General features: G+C 39.8%; 1 protein-coding gene across 1 annotated transcript; it reads right to left on the reverse strand.

The window, feature by feature from the left end:
• Positions 1-5828: 5828 nt before the first annotated feature.
• Positions 5829-10815, reverse strand: LOC138871797 (uncharacterized). The gene is made up of 4 exons (XM_070149699.1): positions 10805-10815; positions 10588-10729; positions 10232-10463; positions 5829-6298 (listed from the first exon to the last, which is right to left on the reverse strand). The coding sequence occupies exons 1-4, from the start codon at positions 10813-10815 to the stop codon at positions 5829-5831; spliced, it is 855 nt and encodes a 284-aa protein (XP_070005800.1).
• Between the last annotated feature and the right edge of the window lie 3817 nt (positions 10816-14632).

Here is a 14632-nt window from a genome sequence, read left to right on the forward strand (position 1 = left end):
TCAGTTATTGCATAATCATTTGAGCTTCATTGAGGGTTCTATGGGCTTAGTTAGGGGTGTTCATAAAAATTCGAAAAATCAAACCAAACCGAAAACCAAACCAAACCGACTAAAAAAACCGATACTTTTTGGTTTGGTTTGGTTTTGGCTTTGAATTTTAAAAACCGATCAAATTTGGGTTGGTTTTGGTTTTAATCAGAAAAAAACCAAAAAAAAACGAACCAAACCAACTATAGGATTAGCTATTTCAAATTTATTATTAAACTTATATATATGTATATTTTTATACAAAGTTTCAAAAATTTATGGTAAATAATAGTTTGTACTTTAGTATAGTTCTTTACCTTTACATTCTAGTTTGATTGACAGATTTCTTTTGTTAAGTGTAAGAATCTATTTCGTGTTAAAAATAATATATTTTAAATTGAGTCCTTAAATTATACTATTTGATTAAATTATCATCAATATATCTTGGTAAATAATAGATTTCTCAAAGGGCAATTGATTTGATAGTGTTACGTTGAAAATGTGGTCGCCGGAATATGTGTTTGGTAGTGTATGTCTTATATTTAAGAAAAAATCGACAAATAACCGAAAAATCGACAAAACCCGACATAAACCGAATCGAGGAAAAACCGACTTAATTGGTTTGGTTTGGTTCTAATATTTGAAAAACCGACTTACTTGGTTTGGTTTCTTTTTTAGGGAAAACCCGATCCAAACTGAACCATGAACACCCCTAGGCATAGTATATGGTTGTAAAAATCTTATTTTTCTTTTGTCCCAATATCGTTCCTACTGCTATATCACTTGCATCACACATTATTTCAAATGACTGGCTCCAATTAGGAGTGACAACAATTGGAGCATTAGTCAATTGTTCTTTGAGAAACTCAAATGCTTTTCTGCAATCATTTGAAAATTCAAGCTTCAAATCTTTCATTAGCAGGTTAGTCAGAGGTTTTGAAATTTTTGAAAAGTCTTTTAAAAACCTTCTGTAAAAACCTGCTTGGGTGTTCACGGTTCGGTTTGGTCGGTTTTTGATTAAAACCAAAACCAAACCAATTTAATCAGTTTTTAAAACCAAAACCAAACCAAATTAAATACAAACCATCGGTTTGATTGTTGTTGGTTTGGTTCGGTTTGGTTCGATTTTTCGATTCTTAGTAAGCTAATGATAAGTCGATAATAGTAAAACAACGCTAGACAACAATCTGAAAATAATTTGCTAAATTTATGCTTTTTTATATATTTCTTTCAAAACTGAAAGGTTATTTACCTGTTTATATGAAAAGAATGAACAAGAAACAAACTAAAAGTTTGCTTTCTCAAGCTTTAGCCATTGTTGTCTTGCAATTTGAATTTGCTTTCTTTACTCTTGTGGTGGTTTTTTTTAACTATTCTGTTAGGCAAAAGTCTGGGTGGTTGTTGTTGTTGTTAGGCAATGTGCGGAAGGTTAGAGAATTAGAGTCTCTTAATGAAAAGAAAATTGGTCGAGTCCTATTGTTTTGGGCTTAGGCAATCTTTTAATATATAAAAGGATAAACCAAAATTTAAAATAACAATTAAAATGCATAAAATATTTAAAATTATTTACAAAAAAGATATTATATTGTATATAAATAATTACTGTATTAAATTTTGTATATAATTAGTCGGTTTGGTTCGATTTATTTTTCGATTTTTTAAAATAGAACCAAAACCAAACCAAATATTATCGGTTTTTTAAAATTTAAAATCAAAACCAATCTAAATCAAGAAAAATATCGGTTTACTTAATCGGTTTGGTTCGGTTTTCGGTTTGGATCAGTTTTCCATCAAACCGTGAACACCCCTAATCCTAAGAAACTTCTAATACCTTTAATAGTGGTGGGAGGGAGTAATTCTGCTATAAGATCAATTTTAGCCTTATCAACTTCTATTCCTTTAGCAGTGATTTTATTTCCTAAAATAATTCCCTCTGTTACCATAAAGTGACACTTTTTCCATTTAAGAACTAGATTTGTCTCTTCGCATCTTTTAAGCACCAAAGTTAAATGATAGAGACAATCTTCAAATGTCTTACCAAAAAGTGTGAAATCATCCATGAAAATTTCAAGAAAAATATCAGTCATATCTGAGAAAATTGCCGACATGCAACGCTGAACTATAGCAGGAGCGTTACATAGTCCAAATGGCATTCTTCTGTAAGCATACATACCTTGAGGGCATGTGAATATGGTTTTCTCCTAATCTTCTGGAGCAATTGGTATCTGATTATACCCAGAATATCCACCAAGAAAAATATAAAAGTTATGGCCTGCAATTCTTTCAAGCATTTGGTCAATAAAAGGCAAAGAAAAATGATCTTTCCTCGTGGCATCATTAAGTCGTTTGTAATCAATATAGACTTTCCATCCTGTGACTGTCCTAGTAGGTATGAGTTTATTATTTTTATTTTTTATTACGGTCATACCTCCTTTCTTTGGTACTACCTGTACAGGATTTACCCAAGGGCTATCAGATATTGGATAAATGATACCTGCCGCTAGAAGTTTCACCACTTCTTTCTTGATAACTTCTTGCATTGCTGGATTCAGTCTCCTTTGTGGTTAGACTATTGGTTTGTAATTTTCTTCTATGAAGATCCTATGCATACAAATAGCTGGATTGATTCCTTTGATGTCAGCTATAATCCACCCTAAAGCTCTTTCACGTTTCCTCAAGACTTCTATCAGTTTGTATTCTTGTTCTGGAGTCAAAGAAGATGAAATGATTACTGGAAATAATTCAGGTTCAAGAAAAACATAATTTAAATAAGAAGGAAGATTTTTGAGTTCAATTTTTTATTGAACTTCTTCTTGTGAGACTTTCTCATTTTCTGATTCTTTTTCCAATATTTCAGCTTCTTCTCTAATTGTGGGATTTTCATCACTTGTGGTACCTGAGCTGACTAAATGTAACGATCCAGCCGGTCATATTAAGAATTAACTGCTTTTTCCGTGTTATTTTCTGCTATTGTGAGTTGCCGGGAGGATTCATTTGGAGTTTTGGAGTGTTTTGGGACACTTAATCCCTAAATGAGAGTTTAATCTTTAAAATTTGGACCGTAGTCGGAGCAGTATGAAGGCGGCCTCGGAGTGGAATTCCATATATATATATATATATATATATATATATATATATATATATATATATATATATATATATATATATATATGAAGGGTGTGCCTCAATTGGCCTCGGTTATATATATATATATATATATATATATATATAATTAGCTCTATTGGGTAATTTCGAGCTTAGCGGCGTGTCCGGATTGTGTTTTGGAGGTCCGTAGCTTATTTAGGCTTGAAATGCCGAAAGTTGAATTTTTGAAGTTTCCGGCTCGATAGTGAAATTTTGATATCAGGTTCGGAATCTGATTCCGAGAGTTGGAATAGCTCCGCAGTGTTGAATATGATGTGTGTGCAAAATTTCAGGTCATTCGGATGAGGTTTGATCGACTTTTTGATCGAAAGCGGAATTTGGAAGTTTTGGAATCCTTAGGCTTGAATCCGAGGGTGAATTGGTGTTCCGGCATTGTTTTGAGTGTTTCGAGGGTTGGTACAAGTTTTAATAGTATTATGTGACTTGTTGGCATATTTGGTTGAGGTCGCGAGGGCCTCGGTTAAGTTTCGGGTGCTTAACGGAAGTGGAATTGGACTTAGGGAAATCCAAAGCTTTGCTGAACATGTCATAATCGCACCTGCGTGTATGGGACCGCAGGTGCTGCACCGCAGAAGCGGTTAGGGGACCGTAGATGCGGTCTAAGGCAATATTAATATTGGTCGCAGATGCGTCCCAGGTACCGCAGAAGCGGCACCGCATCTGCGGGTAAGAGGTCGCAAGTGCGGAAGTTGGGCTTTAATAAAAAGTCGTAGGTGCGGTCCATTTGCCGCAGAAGCGGATTCGCTGGTCAGAAAAAGGGAAGAACGAGGGTTTGAACTCAAAACTTGGAAAAAAGATTTGGAGCTCGATTGAGGGCGATTTCTCGAGTGTTTTTGAAGGAGAAACATTGGGTAACGTTTTCTATCATGATTTTGATCCTAGAATTAGAATCTATTGTTGTTTTCCTCTTCTAATTAAGGAAATTGGGGGTAAAAGTTCGGAAAATGGGAGGAGGTTTCCTCAATTGAAAATTCGAGTTTTGAATAAGATTTTGACGGCGGATTTTGGTGATTTTTGTTCGAGTGTGTTCGTGAGTGATTGGGGGTTCTGAATTTGTAAATTTTATCCAATTCCGAGATGTGGGCTTGGGGGACTTTTTGGGCGATTTTCTTAATTTCGTGTGTTAGCTTCGAATTAATTAGTTAAATTAGTTACTTGAAGTTATATTTTACATTATGCAATTACTTTGAATAGATTTGGGCCATTTGGAGTGGGGTACTTGTGGCAAGAACGTGATTTCGAGTTGATTGAGCCGGTTTGAGGTAAGTGACTTGCCTAACCTTGTGTGGGGGAACGCCCCTTAGGATTTGATATTGTGTTATGTGAGTACCGTGTACGTGAGGTGACGAGTGCGTACACGTGTTAATTGTTGAAATCTCATTTTCATTGAGTTAATACCTATGTTTTCTTGCAATTGAGCAATATTTGTACTTGAAGTCTCTTGCTTAGTTTAGGAAAAGCATGCTTATGTGATTTAACTGTCTTACCTGCTTTAATTGCCTACTTGTACTCCGTGCATCATGTTAGAGTAGAATTTCCTGCTTAAATTCTCGAATAGAATTGTAAATTCTTCTGAGATTGTTGTGTGAATTACTTTGGGACTACAGGATGATATCCCGGGAGATCTCCCCGCATGTTTACTTTGGGACTACGGATCGATATTCCGAGAGATCCCTCTGCACATTTTTATTTATGACTATGGGACAATACCCGGTAGATCCCCTGTACTGGATATTTACTTTGGAAATACGGATTGGTATTCCGGGAGTTTCTCCTACATATTTATAATTTGGACTACGGGACGATATCCCAGGAAATCCTCTGGATATTTACGTTTGGGACTACGGGACGATATCCTGGGAGATCCCCTGTTGCTATTTCTGTGTAGTGAGTTAGATTCTTTCTGTGATTTTATTCGTTATAGACTGTTAGCATTTTAATTATGTTATCATATTCTATACTGTTTTACCTTGTTTTTCATCTATAATCAGTAGGGGCCTGACCTTCCTCGTCACTACTCGACCGAGGTTAGGCTTGGCACTTACTGAGTACTGCTGTGGTGTACTCATGCCCTTTCCTGTGCATGTTTTTCGTGTGCAAATCCAGGTTCTTCGGCTCAGCCATACTTCAAGTGAGGCGAGGCGATCTTCAGAGACTTCGAGGTATATCTGCCGCGTCCTCAGACCGAGAAGTCCCTCTCTATTCTCACTTCTAGCTTTAGCTCTCCTGTATTTACTTTGTTTAGATATTTTGGAGTTAGAGCACTTTGTAGTTATTCCACAACTTGTGATTTCATGAGATTTCGAGTTTTGGGAGTTGTTCAGTTTGAAAGTTTATATTTGTATATGCCGAGCGGCATCTTAAACATTTAATTATGTTTTATCCGCAGTTTTTGGCTAGTTTTATCTTTCGTTTTCTTTTTCGCAAATTGTTAGGCTTATCTAGTCGTAGAGACTAGGTGTCATCACGACAGTTTACGGAGGGCGAACTTGGGTCGTGACACTAAACATCTTTCCAATGAATCAGTAATTAATTGATTATCCTTGAATTCATCTACAAGGTCATCTAGTAAGTCAATTTGAAAACAAGATCTGCATATCATAAATTACTCTCTCCTTTTCAACTTGCAATATTAATTATCCTTGATGAACATCAATGATCGCTCTTCCTGTTGCGAGAAATGGTCTACCTAAAATTAATGGTACCTCAGTATTTTCTTCCATTTCATGTACTATAAATTCTACCAAGAATATAAATTTATCTACTCTAACAAGGACATTTTCAATTATTCCTTTGGACCTTTTAGTACTTTGATCAGCTAATTGAAGAGACACACCAGTATCTTTCATTTCACCAAGTTCCAATTTCTTGAAAATTGAGAAAGGCATTAGATTTATTAGAGCACCCGAATTACATAATGCCTTTTCAAAGTGAGCACCTCCCACAGTACAAGCAATTGTAAAACTCCTTGGATCACCAAGTTTCTGTGGAAGCTTATTTTGAAGTATAGCACTACATTTCTCTGTAAGCTTAACCACTGAAACTTCTTCCAAATTTCTTTTATTTGACAAAATTTCTTTGAAAGGAGGTATTTGTGTCAAAGCTTCTGTGAAAGGTGTGTTAATGTAAAGTTGCTTTAAAATATCTATGTGACGACCTGGCCAGTTGTCTCATGAGTTACCATTCCGTTTCCCCCATTTCTGCTTTTTATTGCTTTGTCTATCGGTTATATATGTGATCAGGTTGGTTGGCTCGGGTTCGAAAAGGATTTGGTAAGGTTTGAGACACTTAGGCCTCATTTGTTTTTTTTAAGATTAAGACGTCTAAATCTGAATATACATCTGAATATCAAGATGTGTGTTAAGATTAAGACATCTGAATCTGAATACATATATGAATATATTAAGATGTCTATGAAGATCTGAATACTAAATAATTAAGACTATTTGATTTTTAATATCTAAATGTATAAAATTTATCTTTATTTGAAAATTAATAAACATAAAATTCAAATGAAATACTAACTTATCTAATATTCTATCAATAAAATATATAATTTTTTTAAAATATGATAGTTGTTGGTGGTGATGGCTAACGGGTGAATGCCGACTAAAGTCGGTGGTTGGTGGTAGTTTTGGTTGATGATGGTGGTTCATGCTAGTAGCTAGTAGTGATTGGTAATGGTGGTAATTATGATTGAGGATAGTGGTGGTAATAATTAATAATGGCGGGTGGTGGTAGTAGTTGTAACTAAAGAAGGTGGTGGGTAGGTGGTGGTAGGTTATAATGATGGACAGTGCCAGCTGTGGTTGTTGATGGTGATGGATGGTTAGTTATGGTAGTTGAGGTGGATGAGTGTTGATTGTGGGTGAGAATGATGGTGGTCGGGGTGGTGGGGATAGTGGGTGGTGATGGTCAATAATGGTGGCGTCTATGATTGAGGATGATGGTGGCATGGTGGAGGTGGTGGTTGAATATAGTGGTGGCGGCGGCATGGTGATAGTTGATAATGGTAGGCGGTGGCGGCAGTCAATAATGAATATGTGATAACATCTTAATGAAATTAAGTCTCTGTTATAGATCTTAATCATACATGCCTATTCAGACCTATTAAGTGGTTGTGAAGTAAAAAAAATAACACACTTAATGATTAAGATCTGAATAATTAAGATTCAGACTTTAAAAACAAACGCACTTAAAGTCTGAGATCTGAATGATCAAGATTCAGAGTTCCATTAAGTGCAAATAAATGAGGCCTTAGTCTCTTTTGAGGAAGTTTAAGTTGGAAAAGTCAATTAGATGTTGACTTATGTGTTAGAGGGTTCTGATGTGAGTTTTGATGATTCGGATAGCTTCGGGAGGTGATTTGGGACTTAGGAGCGTAATCAGAATGTGTCTTGGAGGTCCGGAGTAGATTTAGGCTTGAATTGGCGAAATTGGATTTTTGGCGTTTTTCAGTTGATAGGTGAGATTTTGATATAGAGGTCGGAATGAAATTCCGAGAGTTGCAGTAGTTCCGTTGTGTCATTTGAGATATGTGTGCAAAATTTTAGGTCATTTGGACATGGTTTGGTTGGGTTTTTTATCAAAAGCGTAATTCGGAAGATTTTAGAAACTTAGGCTTGAATCCGATGTGTTTTGGTTGATTCGATGTTGTTTAAGGTGTTTTGAATATTGGTATAAGTTCGAATACGGTTATGGGGTATGTTTATGTTTTTGGTTGAGGTCCCGGGGGCCTCAGGGTGATTTCGGATGGTTGACGGAGAGTTTGGAATTTTTGGTGAAGCTGCAGATTTTTTGCTTCTGGTGTTTCCGCACCTGCGGATTGGGGACCGAGGTGCGATGCTGCAGATGCGAGGGAAAAGTCCGCAGAAGCGGAAAGGGCCTGGGAAGGCTGGAGCCACAAAAGAGGTTGAGGAGGTGCACCCGCAATGGCGTAGGTGCGGGCAATGCATCGCAGAAGCGGTTTTGGGTGACTTAAGTGAGAAATTGCAGAAGCGGTTTGTGGACCGCAAATGCGGTACCATAGAAGTGGGAATTGGGCCGCAGATGCGAAATCCCTAGGCCAGAACATATAAATTGTTTCCTTCGCGATTTTTGAGCTATTCCACCATTTCTAAGTCGGCTTTGGAGCTTTTTGGACGATTTTGAAGAAGGATTTCAAGGGGACTTCATTGAGGTAAGGATTTTGGACCTAAAACTTGCTCCTATGGTATTATTTCACGGATTAGAGCTATAATTAATGGAATTTAAGGGTTAAAATTGGGGAAACTAGGCCTTGATATTGGAGACCTAGACTTGAGGATTTGAGGGACCATATGTGGTCGGATTTTGGTGCTTTTGATATGTATGAACTCGTGGGGAGATAAGAAATCTATTGATATAAATTTTATCGAATTTCGAGACGTGGGCATGGGGTTTGGGTTTTGGTAATTTCCGGATTTAAGTTGTAAATTGATTATTTTTGCTTGGGCTTCGTTCCCTTAGCATATTTTGACGCCGTGATTCTGATTTTGGATAGATTCGACGTGAGTGGAGGCTGATTCAAGGGGAAAAGGCATCGCGGGCTAGAGATTTGACCGGATTGAGGCTAGTAATGATTGTAAATGATGTCCTTAGGGTATGAAACCCCGGATTGCACATTCTTGTGCTATATTGAGGTGACGCACACGCTAGATGACGAGCGTGGGGTCATGCACTGTTGGGGATTGTGACTTAGTCCATCCCGAATGACTATTTTACTGCGTATTTGACTGAAAACTATTTGCTATCATCATGTTTTGGGCTGAATGCCATATTTAGGCCTCGTGCCAACTATTTGAACCCTTAGGGGATTTTTACTAATATTTCATCATTGTTTTGACTTTATACTTGAACTCAGTCATGCTATATTCTACTGTTTTCATAACTCATGCATGTTTACTCTATTTTAACACTTAAATTATATTTTAAATAATATTTTGAGCTGAGCATCATGTTTTACTGTTGCCCGAGTGGCTTGTGAGATTCTGACTGAGTAAGGCCGAGGGCCTATGTTGTGAGGAAACACTAATTATGATTATGAGGTCGAGGGCCTGAGATTTGTACGCCACGAGGTGGCTTGTTGATATGAGGCCGAGGGCCTAGTGATGATACCACGAGATGCCTTGATATTGCGCTTGGGGCGTAAAGGGCCCCTCTAGAGTCTGCACACCCTCAGTGAGTGCGGGTACCCATTGTGATGTGAGAGATAGCCCGAGGGGCGATCCTTTATGTGTTTATCTTTCCTATCTGCCTGTCATTTGCTTGCTTAATTGTTAAAAAAGCATTTTTATAAAGTTTTAAATGGAACTCAATAATTTTGCACATCTTTACTGCTTCATTGTTTTACCGGTTTTTACTGCTTCCTTATAGCCTATAATGTGCCTTACGTGGTTTCTTGCTTTCAGTCTTTATTTATGATTATTACTCACTGAGTTGGAGTACTCACTTTTCTCCCTGCACCCCATATGCAGATTCAGGCACATCAGGTTCTGCTAGCGAGTGTTGATATTTCCAGCTCAGGCGGATTCGAAGATTCTCTAGGTAGCTGCCTGCGTTCGCAGCCCAGAGCTTCTTCCTTTATCTTATCTTCCTCTGTTTTAGATTTGTATTAGACTGTGTAGACCTTTCTTGTATCATCCCGATTGTAGATTCTCATGACTAGTGACACCCCGGTATCAGGTTGTGTTGGGTTTTATTCTGCAATTGTAATGTTCACTGCTTACTTTGGGATTATTTATCACGTTTTAGACTTAATTCTTATTGTTTAATTGCTTAAAACTAGAATGTGAAAAGTGTCGGTTGGCCTTGTCTTCACGAGAGGCGCCATCACGACCGGTCCCGGGTTTAGGGTCATGACAATCTAGAAACTTTGAAAATTGTTTGTCAAGATTTTCTCTTTTCATTTTTGGGGAAATGGGAGGGCTATAGAGTGAGGATTTGTCTTCAATTCATTTTCTTGTACCTTTTTTCCTTTTTTTTTGTTCTTTTAGAAGTTCAGAGTCTCTTTTATTCTAACCTTCATTTACATGTTCCACTTCTTGTGGTTTTACTTGTCTATCTACATATGGATCATCAAGAGTTTTATATGACTGCAGAGAGATGGCTTTGAGGTGTTCCTTTGGATTTTTTTCGGTGTTGCTTGGTGGAGCACCTTTTATTTGTTCAGACATGAAGGTTGCTAATTGGCTCATCTGAATTTCTAAATTCTTAATGGCTGAACTTTGACTTTCAACCTTCTCATCAGTAGCCTTAATTAATTTTATACATCATGTCTTCAAGGCTTTGCTGATGAGCTCTTTGGGGTGGTTGTTGATATTTCTGGAAGTCTTGTTGCCCTATGTTTTGATTTTGAAAGCTAGGTGGTCCCTGTACCTGCTGCTTTTGATTGAAAAATCTTTGAGAATTTTCAGCACCATTTGGGTTACTCCATTGCAAACGCTTCGTTTGATTTCTGTTTGTTTCTCTCAATCCGCAGTATAAGGTAAGTGAATTCCATTTTATTTCAGCAAGAACACTGAGAAGTAGAGAAGCTAGAAATCCCTAATTTGTTCATCCTAGTATAATGTAAGTGTATTCCATTTTTATTTACCGTTTCTTCATTTTCTAAGGTAGATTTCAGTTCAGATTCGTTCGGGTTTTGGTAGCTGCTCTGCTTTCTAAATTTGAGGATTCCCTTCCTGCTCTTAGCCAAAAATAAATAAAACAGGAGGATTCCCTTATATTCTCGTTTTCTTCTTCTCCTTTCTTGGTACATTTTACATTGTTGGGGCTATACCAGTGGTAGCAGTAATAGCTCCTTCTGGTTTTTGGGTCGTGGTATTTTCTGTGTTTTCAGGAATTCTCGGAGTATTGGAGACAGGTTGGGCGCACGAGCACTGGCAAAGAAGAGCAACCTGGGCGAGTGTCAGCAAAGGGCGGTAGGAAGTGGTGCGTGAGCGTACAACTATATCGAGTACAGCAAATCAGCCACAGGTTTTGTTATCGGGAGTTGGCACCTCCTATTTTACCGTTTCCCTTTTGGTGTTAGCTAAATTACTGTTACTTTACTTCGCAATAGTTAAACCTTTCAACTAGGATACTAGTTACCACTTGTTTCCTTCTAGTTTGATTTGTGTACGTTGTGCACTAGCAAGTCTTCTCTAGATTGTTGTAGGTGTAGTGGCTGCAGTCTGGGATGATAGAATAAGGGCATGTCCTCGGGTGGGGCAGAGTGTGGGGCTGAGGTCAGGGGGTGGGTCGGGTAGCAGGGGAGGTAGAGGGGGCAAGGGAGCCTATAGGTTGAGAATCGGGTCATGGAACATAGGTTCACTAACGAGTAAATCCATAGAGTTGGCGAAAATCCTGCAGAAGAGGAAGATTAATATAGCGTGTGTCCAGGAGACTAGGTGGGTCGGATCGAGGGCGAAAAACGTGGATGGGTATAAGTTGTGGTACTCTGGTGTCCTAAGGGGTAAGAATGGAGTGGGTATCCTGGTAGATAGCCATCTTAGAGAGTCCGTGGTAGAGGTCAGGAGGGTGAATGATAGACTAATGACTATTAAGTTGGTGGTGGGTGAGGGTACTTTAAATGTCGTTAGCGCGTACGCACCGCAAGCAGGCTTGGATGAGGATATTAAGAGGCGCTTTTGGGAGGGGTTGGATGAGATTGTTCGTAGTATACCGCCTTTTGAGAGGTTATTCATAGGAGGAGATTTCAATGGTCATATTGGGTCATCTGCAGGTGGGTGCACTGAGGTGCATGGCGGCTTTGGTTTCGGGGAGCGGAACGGAGGGGGCATTTCACTGTTGGACTTTGACAAGGCTTTCGATCTAGTCATTGCGAACTCGAGTTTTACGAAGCGGGATGAACATTTGGTTACTTACCAAAGTTCGGTGGCGAAGACTCAGATTGACTATCTCCTCCTCAGGAGATGCGACAGAAGGTTGTGCGAGGACTGCAAGGTTATCCCAGGTGAGACCCTCTCAACGCAGCATAGGCTTTTGGTGATGGACATTTGTATTAGGATAAGGAGGAAGAAGAGGTCAGTACAAGGACGCCCCAGGATTAGGTGGGGCGCCTTAACTAAGGATAAAGCTAAGGAGTTGGAAGGAAGTTATCGGCAATGGGAGCTTGGAGAAGTAGTGGGGACGCAAACACAATGTGGTCGACGATGGCGGACTATATAAGAAAGGCGGCAAGAGAGGTGTTAGAGATATCTACGGGTCACAATGGCGGCCACAAAGGAGATTGGTGGTGGAATGCAGTTGTCCAAGGTAAAGTGGAAGCAAAGAAGGCGGCTTACCTGTGGTTAGTAGGGAGCACTGACGAGGAGGAGAAGAGAGAGAACAGTCAAAGGTATAAGGTAGCTAGGAAGGAGGCGAAGATGGCAGTGACGGAGGCTAAGACGACAGCTTTTGCTCGTCTGTATGAGGAACTAAGGAACAAAGGTGGGGAGAAGAAGTTATTCCGACTCGCTAAGGCGAGAGAGAGGACAACTCGGGATCTGGACCAAGTGAGGTGCATAAAAGATGATGACGACAAAGTTTTGATGGGAGATGACCAGATTAAGAGGAGGTGGCAGACCTACTTTCATAAACTTCTAAGTGAAGAAGGGGATCAGGATATTATACTTGGGGAATCGAGGAATGCCGACAGTCACCATGAATTAAGTAATTGTAGGGACATTGAGATCGATGAAGTCATGGAGGCAATGCGTAAGATGAGAAGGGGCAGAGCTACCGGGCCAGACGAAATTCCGGTTGAACTGTGGAGGTGTGTGGGTAGAGCAGGCTTGGAATGGCTTACTGCATTGTTTAGTGTTATATTCAAGACTAATAGGATGCCTGAAGAGTGGAGGTGGAGTACAATGGTCCCGTTGTATAAGAACAAAGGTGATGTCCAGAGCTGTAACAACTATAGGGGCATCAAATTACTAAGTCATACCATGAAAGTTTGGGAGAGAGTGGTAGAAATGAGAGTGCGAAGGACGGTGTCTATTTCAGACAACCAGTTCGGGTTCATGCCGGGGCGATCTACCACAGAAGCTATCCACCTTATTAGGAGGATGGTGGAACAGTACAGGGATAGGAAGAAGGATCTCCACATGGTGTTTATTGATCTGGAGAAAGCGTACGATAGGGTTCCTAGGGAGGTCTTATGGAGCTGCTTAGAGGATAAAGGGGTCCCGGTTGACTATATTAGGGTGATTAAAGACATGTATGCTGGAGCTAAGACTCGGGTTAGGACAGTAGGAGGCGACTCTGAACACTTTCCAGTTATTACGGGGTTGCACCAAGGGTCTGCGCTCAGCCCATTCCTATTTGCCCTGGTGATGGATGCACTGACTCATCATATTCAAGGGGAGGTGCCATGGTGCATGCTATTTGCTGATGACATTATTCTAATTGACGAGACACGAGGCGGCGTCAACGAGAGGCTAGAGATTTGGAGACATGCTCTTGAGTCTAAAGGTTTCAAGTTGAGCAGGACGAAGACGGAATACCTCGAGTGCAAATTTGGAGTTGAGCCGACGGAAGCGGGAGTTGAAGTGAGGCTTGACTCTCAAGTCATTCCCAAGAGGGGTAGTTTCAAGTACCTTGGATCGGTTATTCAGGGGATCGGGGAGATTGACGAGGATGTCACACACCGTATAGGGGTGGGGTGGATGAAGTGGAGGTTAGCGTCGGGAGTCTTGTGTGACAAGAAAGTGCCACCGTTACTAAAAGGTAAGTTTTATAGAGCAGTGGTTAGGCCTGCCATGTTATATGGAACTGAATGTTGGCCGGTAAAGAACTCACACATCCAGAAGATGAAAGTAGCAGAGATGAGGATGTTGAGGTGGATGTGCGGGCATACAAGGATGGATAAGATTAGGAATGAAGATATTCGAGAGAAGGTGGGCGTGGCCCCCATGGAGGACAAGATGCGGGAAGTAAGACTCAGATGGTTCGGGCACATTCAGAGGAGGAGCACTGATGCACCGGTGAGGAGGTGTGAGCGACTGGCTGTAGTGGGCACGCGGAGAGGTAGAGGGCGACCTAAGAAGTATTGGGGAGAGGTGATCAGACAGGACATGGCGCGACTTAGGATTACTGAGGACATGGCCCTTGACAGGGAATTATGGAGGTCGAGCATTAAGGTTGTAGGTTAGGGGAAAGTTGTGAATATTTCTACAGCACAATAGAGTGAGACTAGCCAGTTAGGAGTTAGACTAAGAATGTCATTGGTCGTCTATTGATGCAGGGCTTTACCTGCTAGTTTTACTATACCAGCCATCTATTTCGTATTTCGTATTCTGTATTTCATATCTCTTATATTGCTGTTATTTTATTATGCATTTTTATGGTACTAATATATCGGCTCCTGTTGCTTTTTTGAGCCGAGGGTCTCCTGGAAACAAACTCTCTACCCTTTGAGGTAGGGGTAAGGTCTGCGTAC

Source organism: Nicotiana sylvestris, chromosome 6 (assembly GCF_000393655.2).
Source record: "Nicotiana sylvestris chromosome 6, ASM39365v2, whole genome shotgun sequence".
NCBI classification, from domain to species: Eukaryota; Viridiplantae; Streptophyta; class Magnoliopsida; order Solanales; family Solanaceae; genus Nicotiana; species Nicotiana sylvestris.